Source organism: Leucoraja erinacea, chromosome 26 (assembly GCF_028641065.1).
Source record: "Leucoraja erinacea ecotype New England chromosome 26, Leri_hhj_1, whole genome shotgun sequence".
Taxonomy (NCBI): Eukaryota; Metazoa; Chordata; class Chondrichthyes; order Rajiformes; family Rajidae; genus Leucoraja; species Leucoraja erinaceus.
The window spans coordinates 17,642,816-17,656,478 of record NC_073402.1 but is presented as its reverse complement, the minus strand read 5'-3'; the positions used below and the strand labels follow the sequence as shown (position 1 = coordinate 17,656,478).

The 13,663-nt window shown below is 39.6% G+C and overlaps 1 protein-coding gene across 2 annotated transcripts; it reads right to left on the bottom strand.

The window, feature by feature from the left end:
* Positions 1-681: 681 nt before the first annotated feature.
* On the bottom strand, positions 682-8,722 carry LOC129709717 (palmitoyl-protein thioesterase 1-like). Of its 2 annotated transcripts, none has more exons than XM_055656244.1 (9): positions 8,566-8,722; positions 7,852-7,958; positions 6,162-6,289; positions 5,902-5,972; positions 4,824-4,923; positions 4,361-4,451; positions 3,976-4,071; positions 3,074-3,145; positions 682-2,170 (listed from the first exon to the last, which is right to left on the bottom strand). In XM_055656244.1, the coding sequence occupies exons 1-9, from the start codon at positions 8,684-8,686 to the stop codon at positions 2,048-2,050; spliced, it is 909 nt and encodes a 302-aa protein (XP_055512219.1). In that variant the 5' UTR covers positions 8,687-8,722; the 3' UTR covers positions 682-2,047. The 2 variants fall into 2 exon arrangements, with proteins under 2 accessions (XP_055512219.1, XP_055512218.1); XM_055656243.1 differs by having other exon boundaries at positions 4,824-4,926; positions 8,566-8,720.
* Positions 8,723-13,663: the final 4,941 nt, after the last annotated feature.

The following is a 13,663-nucleotide window of genomic DNA, read 5'->3' as shown; positions in this document are numbered from 1 at the left end:
GCTGGAGAAAAGGAATACATATCTTAACATCTTGCAGATTCTCCTCATATGCTTATTAGGCAATTTAGTCATACAGCACAGAATCTGGTCCTTTGGCCCAACTTGCCCTTGTCAACCCAGTTGCCCCATCTACATGTCCCACCAGTCTGTGTTTGGCCCATATCCCTCGAAATCTTTCCTATCCATTTACCTGTCCAGATGTCTTTGAAATGTTGTTACAGTTCCTATCTCAACCACCTCCCCTGGCAGCTTGTTCCATATATCCACCACCTTCTGTATAAAAAAAGTTGCCCCTCAGGTTTCCTTTAAAGCCTATTAAATCTTTCCCTTCTCACCTTAAACCGGTCCTCTGATTTTGATAACATGACTGGGTAAAGACTGTGCATTCACCCAATCCCACATTCTATCTATTTCACATATTTACACACCGGTGGCTTTTCCAATGCATTTGTTCCCAGTAGAAACAAAATATGAAATGAAAATGGAAATAGCTAGATGGAATCCATGTTAAGATAGCAATGTTAAGTTTATATTGCCACATTGTACCAAAAAGTAGCTTAATTAAAAAGTGTATACTTTTTATTGGTCTCTCGGTCCCACCACACCTGCAAACCTTTATTCTAGGAGTTAGAAGTGTCTATAAAATAATTCCACATTGTGGTTTGAATAAACAAAGGCAGATGAGTTTCAAAATGTAAGTGGAATTTTATTTAATACAACAGTAGGAAAAAATGAAAATGTACATGCATGCTTTATGTGGTCATTTTGAAATGCAGTGGAGCTTTTGAAAACATGAATCTTAAAAATGAGAACGCAATTTCAAAATTTAATACATTACTAATCACTATGCAACACCTTAACAGAAAATTGTGGCCATTTCAGCATTTTATGCACGTTTTATAATGTATTGTACATAATGTTCACAACATTTCAGATGCAAAATTTGCATTCTTTTCAATTAGTGATTGGTATCTCAGTAGTATATAGCAAATGTTAATGTACACTGCCATTTAAGAAAAGTAAGTAACATTTCACATAAACCCAATATTAAAGAGTTCAAAATCTGTTCTGATTTTGTGGTCTTGTCACCAAGCTTCATACTCAGCAAAGATAGACACAAAATGCTGGAGTAACTCAGCAGAACAGGGAGCATCTCTGGAGAGAAGGAATGGGTGGTGTTTCAGGTCAAGACCCTTCTTCAAACTGAGAGTCAGGGGAGGGAAACTAGACATAACGAAGGGAAAGGTACGAATATGACAGATCAAAGCAGACGATGATTAGGGAAATGTAGAATGGTTCATTGTTCACTGTGGGGTCGGTGACGAGGCATACAACAGTAAAATTAATCAGGAGGACAGTGAAACTAGGGTAGGGGAGGGACGGAGAGAGGGAAAGCAGGGGTTGCAGCCCACTCAAAGGTTTTTTTAAATGAACTTTTCAAATGGAAACCAGTTTAAGGAACTGGGAACTTCCTCTGAACCTGTGGTTTAGCAAGCTATAGAACTTACAAATCCACAGAAATAGCACCTAGTGACTCTGGATTAATTATCGAGCCTTTAGAAATGTTAATATTCAAGTCATTGCTGAACAGAAACCGATTCAGCAGCTTTTCAAACTGTTTAGAAACACAGAGTATTTCCCATCAAACCATCTGTGTGAGACGATGGTCAAATCTTTGAACAGGCTGACCTTTCCTTCAGTGGACCAATTCACTGACACAGAAATGAATGGACTTGGACAAACAGATAAGATGAAGAATGGTTTTCATGGGGCTGTGGTATGTCAATCAAATTGTCTTAGGTGTGATTTTTACATTATAAAATAAAGGTTCAAGACAAACCTCACATCTTATAAGGAAGCTGTGTACAGAATTGATCCCCTTTATACAAAAAAGGTACTGTCTTTGTAGAATGGTCACAAGGATGATTTATGTTTGAACTTAATTATATTTTGAGTGAATTAGTATTTATAGAAATTATATTGCAAGGAAATAGATGCTTTGATTTAGGTCAAATTGATTTGTTCATCTGCTGCAGCATTAACAAGATCAGTTTAGGTAAGGAACTATATGGGTGATGAACCATTCCTGTGAGAATTCAAGGTGATCTCCATCCACGCTTAGAAATTCCAGTTTGTTCAGTTTGTCCATTGCCTTCAACCCCAATCGATCCTGGAAACAAAATAAATATTTTCACTGATTTTCTATTCAAGACTCATTTCTTGGGGTTTTGGTGGCTCCTGGTAAATTGCTCATCTGACTACCATTCCTGCCTCCCAAAGGTTCTGTTTTATCCAAGCCATAAATATTCTTGCACAACTGGCATTTCCACCAGTGGTTGCTAAACAATGATCTAAGCAGGTAAGCTGACCACCTCACCATTTCTTCAGTTGAGATCATGAAATATAGTGCACACCAACAACTGAATCTGGACCCCATCTAGCCAAATTTTGGTACAACTAGTCTGATTGGCTATACTCCTATCAGAATATTACAACAATTGAAATGGGGGGGTGCAGAAAAACAGCAGTGTTTTAGACCTGCGTATTAGCATTGCCACATCCCAGAATCTTCATTTGACCCATCCTAAATACTCTGGCCAACTGAGCAAGTCAGACGCCAAGAGTTACTGAAACACATTCCGTAGCGTAGATGAACGTGTTGCAAACCATCATCCAGGTCAAAGCACCCTACTTGATGGGAACCCTAGTCACTACTTTAAATATTCACTCTCCCTTCCTCTGGCACATCATCTTACATTTCAACATCAAAATTCGAGATCTTTACCACTTGGAAGGGCATAGGTAGCACACACATGGGAATGCCACCAGATGCAAATTCACCAAGTCAGACACTTCTGAAACATGTCATTGTTCCTTACTCACTGCCAAGTCATAAATTGTAGCACTCAAAATCAAATTTCTGCTCCAAAGAATGAAATAAATCAAAATGATGGCTCAGCACAGAGAGTATTAAATTGTGGCTTTGACAGCAACAAATCATATCAATTAACAATTAACAATTAACTTTGTATATTATAGAAAAAGGGAAATTACAAGTAAAATTAAAGTTTACCTCCTGATAAAGAGCACTCTCTTGCAAGGTGTATGTGTCCTTGGCCTGGCCAGCTTTATAGAAACCAAACCACTGGAACAGAATTCAGAATGAATCATTTTGTGTCATATAAAGCACCGTACATCTTGTGATGTTGCTTGAATTTTGAAACAATTATTTTAAAATGTTTAGTTTCATTTTAACAGGGACTTAAGAGCCTGCAGACAATTAAGAGTAGGAGTAGAAATTAGGATCTTCACTCAATACTCAGGTGGAAAGAACCCAACCTTTTTTAAAATATGACAGTTCATCCATCCCAAGAATCAGTCTGACAAACTGTCATTTCACTACCTCCATGGGAAGTGAAATTACTCTAATATGAATTTTCCACCTTTCTTAATCAATATATTGGTTTGTTGTTGCTGAATTCTGAACTGCCATCAATCCTTATGCTTGTTAGATTTCCTAGTAACTTTATCCGGAAATAACCAACTTTGTTGTTCTGATTAAATCAGTTCTTAACTGAACAGATTCTCAACGCTGTCCTAAGCTACCAAGGATACAGGCAAGAGTATAGTGGACTACAAGAGATCATGTCTCTCTCTCCGGTCCCTCTCCAGGCTGGAGGAGATGGCCCAGCTTTCCGTAACTGGAGAGACAATAGGGCTTTAGGTCATGAGTTTCCTTCTCTGTCAATGACCCATTTATTCCACATAAACTATAGTCCAAAAAAAATAAAATAAGGGAGCAGATAGTAGATTTAGATGCTCATGCAGATGGGAAGAAGTGTAGCTGATATTACAGCTATATCCATATGAACAAGAAAGTCCTAAAAGCAGCATTTTATAGAACTTTATAAAACTGCAACTATTAATACCAAAAAGTACCATTAAATATACAGAATCAAAACATTGCATTCTCACCTCTGAATCAATAGGGTCAACCATAGAATCCTTCAAGAATTTTATCATTACAAACTTGTTTAATTTCAAATTTTCCTTATAGCTTTCATTGATGCCCTGCAACACAATATTGGTGGCTGTTACATTCCCAAAGGAACATTTAAACCAGATTAAAATATCATCTGATATCTATTCTGCATATTGAAACTCAGTTGCCACTATATAACAATGCTCAAAACCAGCAGCAAAATTGATAGTCTGTGATACAAAAGGGAACGCAGTGCTGGACAAAAATGATTAGATACAAAGTGATTCGTAATGGTGGCTGGATACATTTCATGGATGGAGTTCACTACTTGGAATTTCCAACGTGAAGCAAAATAATTAAATAATATTGACCACATACCCTTTCTTGGTTAATGTCTGCCAAGAAAACACTTTTGCTCCTGTAAAGTTCTTCATTCAGAGGATCATGCCAGTATTCTGCCTGCACCAAACTAGTAAGAAAGTAATTTCAAATTGAAGGAAAGATACACATCAAAGGCATCAAAGTGAGATAACAGAACTAGCGTTGACAGGTGATCGAAGATCGGCAAGGACTCGTGGCAGAAGGGGCTGTTTATGTGCCGTATCTCTAAACTAAAGATACACGAAGTTAGAGTATATAACCAAAACTGTAGTTTAGAAAAGGTGACGTTCCAGAAGAGAAACCTGCAGCGATTCTCTAAAAAACCCACTGGAAAAGACAAGGGTATATGTGCACAAAAATATATTTACTGATTCAATTTTGCCTTAATTTTGACTAGTCAGGCAATTCATGAAATAAGTGCAAGATGGAAGTGTCTTCAAACATAAGTGTTGGTACTCACTGCTTTTGAATGGAGTTTCTGTAAGCACCAACGTTCAGCAATTTCCTTATCCAATCGCAGAATTGAGAAGTTTCTCCAGGACAGCGGGGTAATCCGTACACTCCTCATGGTGGAAATGAAAGGTGGGGAGAGACAGGTGCAAAAGATAGAATGATAACTTGGTTTAAATGAAAGATCAGAATTGTTTTCGTTGTTCATAAAAAAGTTGATGCAATACACCATCAACACCATACACCCCTAGTGGTGAAAATGAAGGTGGAAAGGGGGGGGGGGGGGGGGGGGGGGGTAGGCAGGTGCAAGAGATAAAATAATCTAATCTAAAGATCTGAATTTTTTCTCCGTGTTAATAAAAATGTTGATACAATGTGAAATCTGCAGGTTCAGGCTTTTGGTACATTCAATATGATTTGCGGTAATGATTGCATGTTTGGTTCCAGATCGGTTCTGACTCATCTTGCCTGCTGGTGTGCATTACCTGAGAGAGTGGATGAAGCAGAGTCCCTTGATGAGGACTTGAAATTGCTTGGACAAAAGGTTGGAGTGCCAAGTGCTGGAGAAGGGATTAATATGGAAGGGTGTCCAATGGTCGCCATGGCAGAGTTGGGCCAAATGGCCTGTTTTCCTTCTGTACTACCATATGACCTTATGCTTCATCTAACTATTTGTTTCATTTTAAATTTAGTAGTCTGCGTTCAAATGGCATGACAAATTTGGAGCGATAGAACAAATAGAGATGATAACATTCTTGATTAGAGTGCATCATTGGTGTGCATGCAGTTTCTGTGCAGTGATTGATCTCAATTGAAGGAAATTTCAAGAAGGTTGCTTCTCCAAATTAACTTGCTGAATGGATTTACTGAAGTTAACGTTGGAACACTATTACCAATTTCACAATAATGCACCTTAGTTTCTGTTTCCTGCAGTAGCTTTTGAGGGATGGTAATGGTAAATACGAGAACGGTTTAGGAAGCAGAATGGCGTGGGCATTGTAGAGTGTGGGAAGTCAGTGTAGCTTGGCAGATAAGTCCTTACAATAGAAAAAAATGGAACAAATAGTACAATGAACTTTAAATGTTACCTTGATGTTGACTTCCAAATGTGATAAGATTAATCATAGGTGGAGAAGGGCACCTCTGTGCTACAGCTCTTCTGTAATGGATACAGAATCATTGATGAGAGAATTCCATCTGCCAACTGAGCAGCCAACTATAAAATACCCCTTATTTGACTATATTTTACAAAACTGTTTTAATTGGCTGCAAAATACTTTGGAATGTGAATACGTTCTACAAATGACATTTTTTTCCCCAATGCAATGGTCCTATTGGTCACACTTACATAAACTGGCCACCTTGAGAGAAGCCCATTGCATTGTATCCATTCTTCAGCTTCCTGTCCTTGGATAATATATTACACACCAACTCTACTTGATCATTTACATTCATGAAGTAACTGTTCTTAATGTCCTAAAAAGAAAGATTCCTAATACACATCAACTTTGAGGAATTGTATAATTAACAATACATCTAGAATGCGTTTTAGATTTTTGAAACTTGGCAGTTTAATTCTTAATCATTTAATAATTAACATAATAATTCAGTATGTCTAAATTGTGTTAATCTTGCAACATCCACTTCATTTTTATCTTAATAAAATACTATGAACCTATGTGGTGAACCACATAGATATGTTCACAGCTTCACTCCTTGGACTATAGCATTAGCTGCTCTCTGGTTGCAGACTCTTGGTTTACGTTGTAGCCCAACTAATTGAATTTATAATCGAATGCTTATGTTTTTCATTACCCACCCATGACATGCCTCAGATTTGTGCAAAAATGAATGAAAGATTCAAAAGCATTAGTCTTTGCCACATTTACCTCCAATCACAAACCTGCAAAAATAACTATATGGATTAATAAAAACAGGGCTATCGATAAAACTACCCAAAGCAACCATGAAGAAAACACTTATTGGTAGTCATATTTGGTGGTGGTGGTGGTGGAACTGGTGGGTGTCGGGGGTGGTCAGTGTGGAGCCATGATTTGCAGAAATTGAATATAAAACGAAACTTTATAAGAGGATATACAAATATTGTTTTATCTGCCAAATATTCAGCCTGAAAGCATCTTCAGCATTGTTCCCTATCCTAAAATTAAACCAAGAGAAGTGAATGTGCGTTATGGGATAATTTCAGGCAACATTCAACTTTTTAGCACCATTATTTGTTTTGGTTTTTGTTTAAGTCTGAGAACAAAAGGCTTAACCTACATGCACTCAGTATCTACTTTCAAATGACATTGATTAAACAAAATGTAAAAGTCACATTATTCAATGGGTTAGGAAAGTAGGGTAAAGAATTAGCCCAAATCTTATCCATCTCATTATACATTACAGCCACCTAGGGGCCACTTGCTAAAAGGGATCTTTAAACAACTTTAAAAGAAATAGACACAAAAAAATCTTAGATCGTCTGAAGAAGGGTCGTGACTCAAAACATTATCTGTCTATTCCCTCCGCAGATACTGCCTGATCCAACCCTTTGTTTTATTTTCTAAAGAAATATAAGCGGTCTTCATTACAACTAATAACCACAATATTCAGTACAACAAATCATTTACTTATGTAGTGCCTTTAACGTAATGAACTGTTTCAGAATACTTCACAGGTGTGTTACCAAACAACATTTGACAAGATACAGGTAGTCATTAGAGTGGACAACCTAAACTGTAGTTTAAAGGGCAGATTTTAAGGTATGCTTTAAAAAGGAGTCAAAGGCATAACATTTAAATACACCCCATCCCCCATTTTCACTTAGTTTGATGTACCTAAAAGAATAGACTATTCCAATAGAATAGTCAAACATGGTTTTCATTTCATAAATCCATGTCAGCTCTGTTCAGTATCATTTTTTGTGCAAACCTTTAAAAAAAATAAAATAAAACAGTTACATGATTATTAAGAGCACAAAAAAATTACATAAAAAAAGTTGGCTCAGTTGTTATCATTACATTTTTTCTCACACACACCTCCTTAATACTGTTTCCAATTTGCAAAGACAAGACATATATTCCTGGGATTGCTTCTTTCACCAGTTTGATGAAATGCAAGGTACGTCCTTTACAACAACTGTCACCTAAAGTGAGTAAATTGTACAGGATAATAAAAAATATAGTAATCACCACAATATAAAATCTTAACAATAGCATAGTAATTTTCTTCTTTCATAAAAGTCATCAATTGATTTTTTAAAATCTGTATGAGTTACATTAGAATGTAAAAGTAAGGGTAGAACACTAGATAACGGTATGTTTCCAAGTTCTGGCACAAAATATTTGCATAACTTTAATAAATGCGTATTTAGAATGATTTTCCCGTGAGCGCCTTAACAACTTTCATTTCTATATTTCGTGATCTCAAAGCTTGAACACAGTGCAATGGGAATTGTTGACGATGCGAGGAAGTTAGTTTTATACAAGGCTAAAAATGCATGCATTTACGTTTCAAATATCACAAATAACCATAGACTACAAGACCATATCAAGGAGAATAATGCTACACCAAACACTGAATGGTTCCAATTGACGTTTTAAATAATTCTGAATTAACTGTTTATGAGTTGCACATCAGTATAAAGCATCAACGATTTTGTTACCAAAGAGGGACAGAAAAATATCAGATCAATCACTTCCTGAATATATTCAATTGTCAATATATTTGATATTTTGTTTCCTTGTACTCACCCATGCCGTGCCAAATGACCACGGGAGGCGGCTGCGTGCTATTGCGGACTGTTTGCCATGATAATGTTTCCAGGACGGAGCAGAAGAGCAGCAGCAACAACCTCGCTCCGTGCGCAGCCATTTTACCCAAGTCACATGATTCAAATCACGTGATGCAGTCTCCACCAAAGATACCAGAGCGGAGATCTCTGATCTATGATCCTTGGTCTCCACTCAGTGGCCAGGAACAAAGATACTAGAGCAAGATTTTGGCCAGGAATGGCTTCAATCTGTTGAATCCAGTACTCCGGTTGCGACGTTACAAGATGCATTTGTATTTAACTAGCAGAGAATTGGCGATGGTAAACGGATCTCTATGGCATTTAATACTTCAAATGCATTGATGCTGCGACGGTGGTGTGCTGAGGCTGTGCGAAGGCATGGGATAGTAGTTGTGGTACAGTGGAAAGATCTGACAGTCACCGTTGTACAGAACATTTAACTCGCATTTCATCAAACTGGTGAAAGAAGCAATCCCAGGAATTTCCTGACCCTTTATGAATGCTAGTGAGGCCACATTCCACATATATGCAATCTATCCAGATCAGGGGTTTTACTTTTTTATGCTTGATTAATTTATTTAATATAGCTCTTCTGCTTTTTAAACCGAATAATCTCATTCCTCGTCTCACCATCTATTGCTCATCAGTTCTATCTAACCATCTACCCCATTACACCTTAACCTGCCATTTTTATTGATGTATGAACAATATTTTGCTATTTGTTTTAAGTTCCTTGTTAAGTTCATAGGTCCACCTTGATTCTGAATGATTTTGACTTTTTTCCTACCCATTTTGTACTCTCTTGGCACGTACTCCCCAACTGTTGATGTACTTAATATGTACCTCTACCCTTCTCCCAACTCGTTCCTCTATGTCATCATTCATTGATGAAGTTTCATAACCTTTAGTTTGTTCTGTCCTTTTAGCAGAATATATATTTTGTACACTTATCTGAACATTATTTTAAAATCCTAACCATTATATTTTATTTAGCTATCAAGAACTATATTGTGTGTAATTTTGGTCTCCTAATTTAAGGAAGGACATTATTTCTACTGAGTGCAGCGTAGGTTAACCAGGTTAATTCCCAGGATGGCAGGACTGACATATGATGAAAAAATGGGGCGACTGGGCTTGTAATCGCTGGAATTTAGAAGGATGAGAGGGTATCTTATAGAAACATATAAAATTCTCAGAGGATTGGACAGGGTAGATGCAGGAAAAATGTTCCCGATGTTTTGAGAGTCCAGAACTACGGGGGGGTCACAGTTTAAGAATAAGGGTGTAGGCCATTTAGGAATGAGATGAGAAAAATCTTTTTCACCCAGAGAGTTATGAATCTGTGGAATTCTCTGCCACAGAAGGCAGTCGAGACCAATTCACTGGATGTTTCCAAGAGACCGTTAGATTTAGCTCTTAGGGCTAAGGGAATCAAGGGATATGCAGAAAAAGCCAGAACGTGGTACTGATTTTGGATGATCAGCCATGATTACATTGAATGGCCTACTCCTGCACCTATTTTCTACGTTTCTATGTTTCATCTTGCAGTATATTTTTAAATTACACCAATACATTTTGCAAAATTTACTCTGTTGAAATGGAGCATTGATTTTCATGCCACAAAGTTGCAGAAAATTTTATCATGGCATTTGCTTCTCAGAAATTTTCCAGCACTGGTTGTAACACAAAGATTAGATGCCAAACCAAGGTCAGGCATCAACTGTCAGGAAACTCAGAAGGCAAGCGGTTCTGTTTATCTTAGTGCCCACATGAGAAAAGCATCTGTGGAAGATTGCGTGTAGGTTAAGATTTTGTTTTTTTGTTCTGGATTATCCAAACACAACTTTGATTTGTATTATGTGACCACCCACAAGTAATTTTGGTTTAATAAATGTAAAACATGCCTAAATGGTGAAATTAAGTAATAACTTCAACGATCTGCATGCCTGTATAATATTTGAGAAAATAGTGTACTACAATTTAACATGAAAACACATTTAAAGTGATCCCAGAATATTGGGTGAGATGATGCAGTCACAAGTCCTATCTCTATCTACTTTTACATGGATACTGGGTGTTGCACATGTTCAAGAAGGAACTGCAGATGCAGGAAAATCAAAGGTAGACAAAATTGCTGGAGAAGGGTTTTGGCCCAAAATGTTGCCTATTTCCTTCGCTCCATAGATGCTGCCGCTGAGTTTCTCCATCAATTGTGTCAAGATTCAAGATTCAATTTAATTGTCATTTGGACCCCTTGAGGTCCAAACGAAATGCCGTTTCTGCAGCCATACATTACAAACAAATAGACCCAAGACACAACATAATTTACATAAACATCCATCACATCGCTGTGACGGAAGGCCAAAAAAAAACTTATCTCTCCACTGCACTCTCCCCCCCCCCCGATGTCAGAGTCAAAGTCAAAGCCCCCGGCTGGCGATGGTGATTGTCCCGCGGCCATTAAAGCCACGCCGGGTGGTGCAAGGTCGCACACCGGGTCTTGGTGTTAGAGCCCCCGGCGTGGGCTCGCAGAGTCCCGCGGCCATTCCAAGCCGCGCGGGGCGGTGATGTCAGGCCCCGCTCCAGGAGCTCTCCAACCCCGCAACTCGGGCGGGAGAAGTCACCGTTGCAGGAGCCCTGAAAAGCGGTCTCCCTCCAGGGACCCGCGGGCACCCGGTGCCACCGTCCGCCAGACCCGCAGTTGCAGCCTCCGAATCTCCGGAGATCGGGCCGCAGCAGCAGCAGGCTCCACCAACGCTCCACCCGCTCCGGACTCGGCCAGCTCCGCGACGGTGAGGTGAGTCGTCGGCACCAGAGTCCCCAGTCTTCTCCTGTTGGAGGCCGCTCCTCGTTGCAGCCCCAACGACAACAGAGACCCGACAGAAAAGGTCACGTCTCCCCGTGCAGGGAGAGATTTAAAAGTTGCCCCCACCCCTCCCACACACACACCCCAACAAAAAAATAACAAAAACTACATAGAAACATAGACAAAAAATAATAAAAACGCGGACGGGCTGCAGAGGCCGCTGCTGACGAGAGTCGCGCCGCCTACCTGGAGTCTATCTGTGTATTGAACATATCTTAATATATAAAATATGTGTGGAGTTTTGTACTTCAGTACGTTTTATTTTCTTCAAGCCTGGTGAAAGTACATATCTGAAAACCCAATCCTACAAGAGATGAACCAAAATCCAGCAAATATCGAAACACTGACGCAAGATGTGCTCCCAAAAGCATCATGACCCCTGCTGGTGTGGAGAAGAACAACCATCAACTATACAGTGTGAAGGGTTTCGGCCCGAAACGTTGCCTATTTCCTTCGCTCCATAGATGCTGCTGCACCCGCTGAGTTTCTCCAGCTTTTTTGTGTAACCATCAACTATATGCAGTTATAAATTATATACATTACTGCAAGATGACGGTCTTAGATTGAGCAAGCAAACACTTAAATAGGCTGTGGTCTGTCTGATACAATAAGAAGCCAATTGAACTAGGACATTGCTAAAATATTGGCAAATGTCCGCTGCAATGGCAAATGAGGCTAGATCTTGAGTATAAGATCAGGGAGGTTCTACTGCAGTCGTACAGGGTCTTGGTGAGACCACACCTGGAGTATTGCGTACAGTTTTGGTCTCCTAATCTGAGGAAAGACATTCTTGCCATAGAGGGAGTACAGAGAAGGTTCACCAGACTGATTCCTGGGATGGCAGGACTTTCATATGAAGAAAGACTGGATAGACTCGGCTTGTACTCACTAGAATTTAGAAGATTGAGGGGGGATCTTATAGAAACTTACAAAATTCTTAGGGATTGGACAGGCTAGATGCAGGAAGATTATTCCCGATGTTGGGGACGTGCAGAACAAGGGGTCACAGTTTAAGGATAAGGGACAAGTCTTTTAGGACCGAGATGAGAAAATCATTTTTTACACGCAGAATGGTGAATCTGTGGAATTCTCTGCCACAGACGGTAGTTGAGGCCAGTTCATTGGCTATATTTAAGAGGGAGTTAGATGTGGCCCTTGTGGCTAAAGGGATCAGGGGGTATGGAGAGAAGGCAGGTATGGGATACTGAGTTGGATGATCAGCCATGATCATATTGAATGGCGGTGCAGGCTCGAAGGCCCGAATGGCCTACTCCTGCACCTATTTTCTATGTTTCTATCTTGTTCCATTTCGTGTTAATTAATCCTGGAATGGATTATTTTTCAGACAATGAATTAAAGAAAATGATGGGCTTTGTTATGATTTCCTCCATGCCCTGACATAATATTGCTACTCATTCCCGCGAGGAGGAAGGGGTTAAATGGAAAAAGATGAGACCTGTCTACTTGTGTTTGTAAAGGGCGGCACAGAGGCACAAAATGCTGGAGTAACTCAGCTGGTCAGGCAGCATCTCTGGAGAGAAGGAATGGGTGACGTTTTGGGTCGAGACCCTTCGTCAGAGAGACCCGAAATGTCACTCGTCCCTTCTTTCCAGAGATGCTGCCTGTCCCGCTGAGTTACTCCAGTTTTTTGTGTCTATCTTCGGTTTAAACCAGCATCTGCAGTTCCTTCTTACACAATACATAATAGGTAATGGCAAGTGATAGATGTTTTGTAAGATGTTTGGACAAAGGCCGGAGATGAAAAGACAAAAAGTATGATATAAGAAGATAAAGATAGAAGATGTGCAAATTGTAAAACCAAAAGTAGGAATATAGGTGGAAAGAGACGGGAGGAGGGGGAAGCAAGAAATAGGTGGAAATCGAGCAGGATTCAGGGAATTCAGTGGCACAGCGAAGAGTGGTGGTGGGGGGGGGGGGGGGGGGGGGGGGGGGGGGGGGGGGGGGGGGGAAAGAGAGAGAAGTGCTGTCACATTAACAGGAACTGGACCAATCACATAATTGCCATAGCTCCTGCAGCAGGTCAAGGCTGTGTATCGTGTAACATAGGACTCATCTCCCAATACCAAAAGACCATCTACACAGTACAAATCAGGAATGTAATTAAATATTTTGTTCGCCTGGATGAATGTAGCACCAACAGCTCTCAAAACTTGACAGTACCCAGAACAGC

Excerpts from the sequence above, each read along its gene's own strand:
- LOC129709717 (XM_055656243.1), bottom strand. The coding sequence starts at position 8,686 with ATGGCTGCGCACGGAGCGAGGTTGTTGCTGCTGCTCTTCTGCTCCGTC. Across the intron at positions 7,959-8,565 it reads GGTCATTTGGCACGGCATGG|GTGACAGTTGTTGTAAAGGA; the intron begins GTGAGTACAAGG and ends TACTCACTTTAG. Across the intron at positions 4,452-4,823 it reads AGAAACTCCATTCAAAAGCA|TTTGGTGCAGGCAGAATACT; the intron begins GTGAGTACCAAC and ends CTTTCTTACTAG.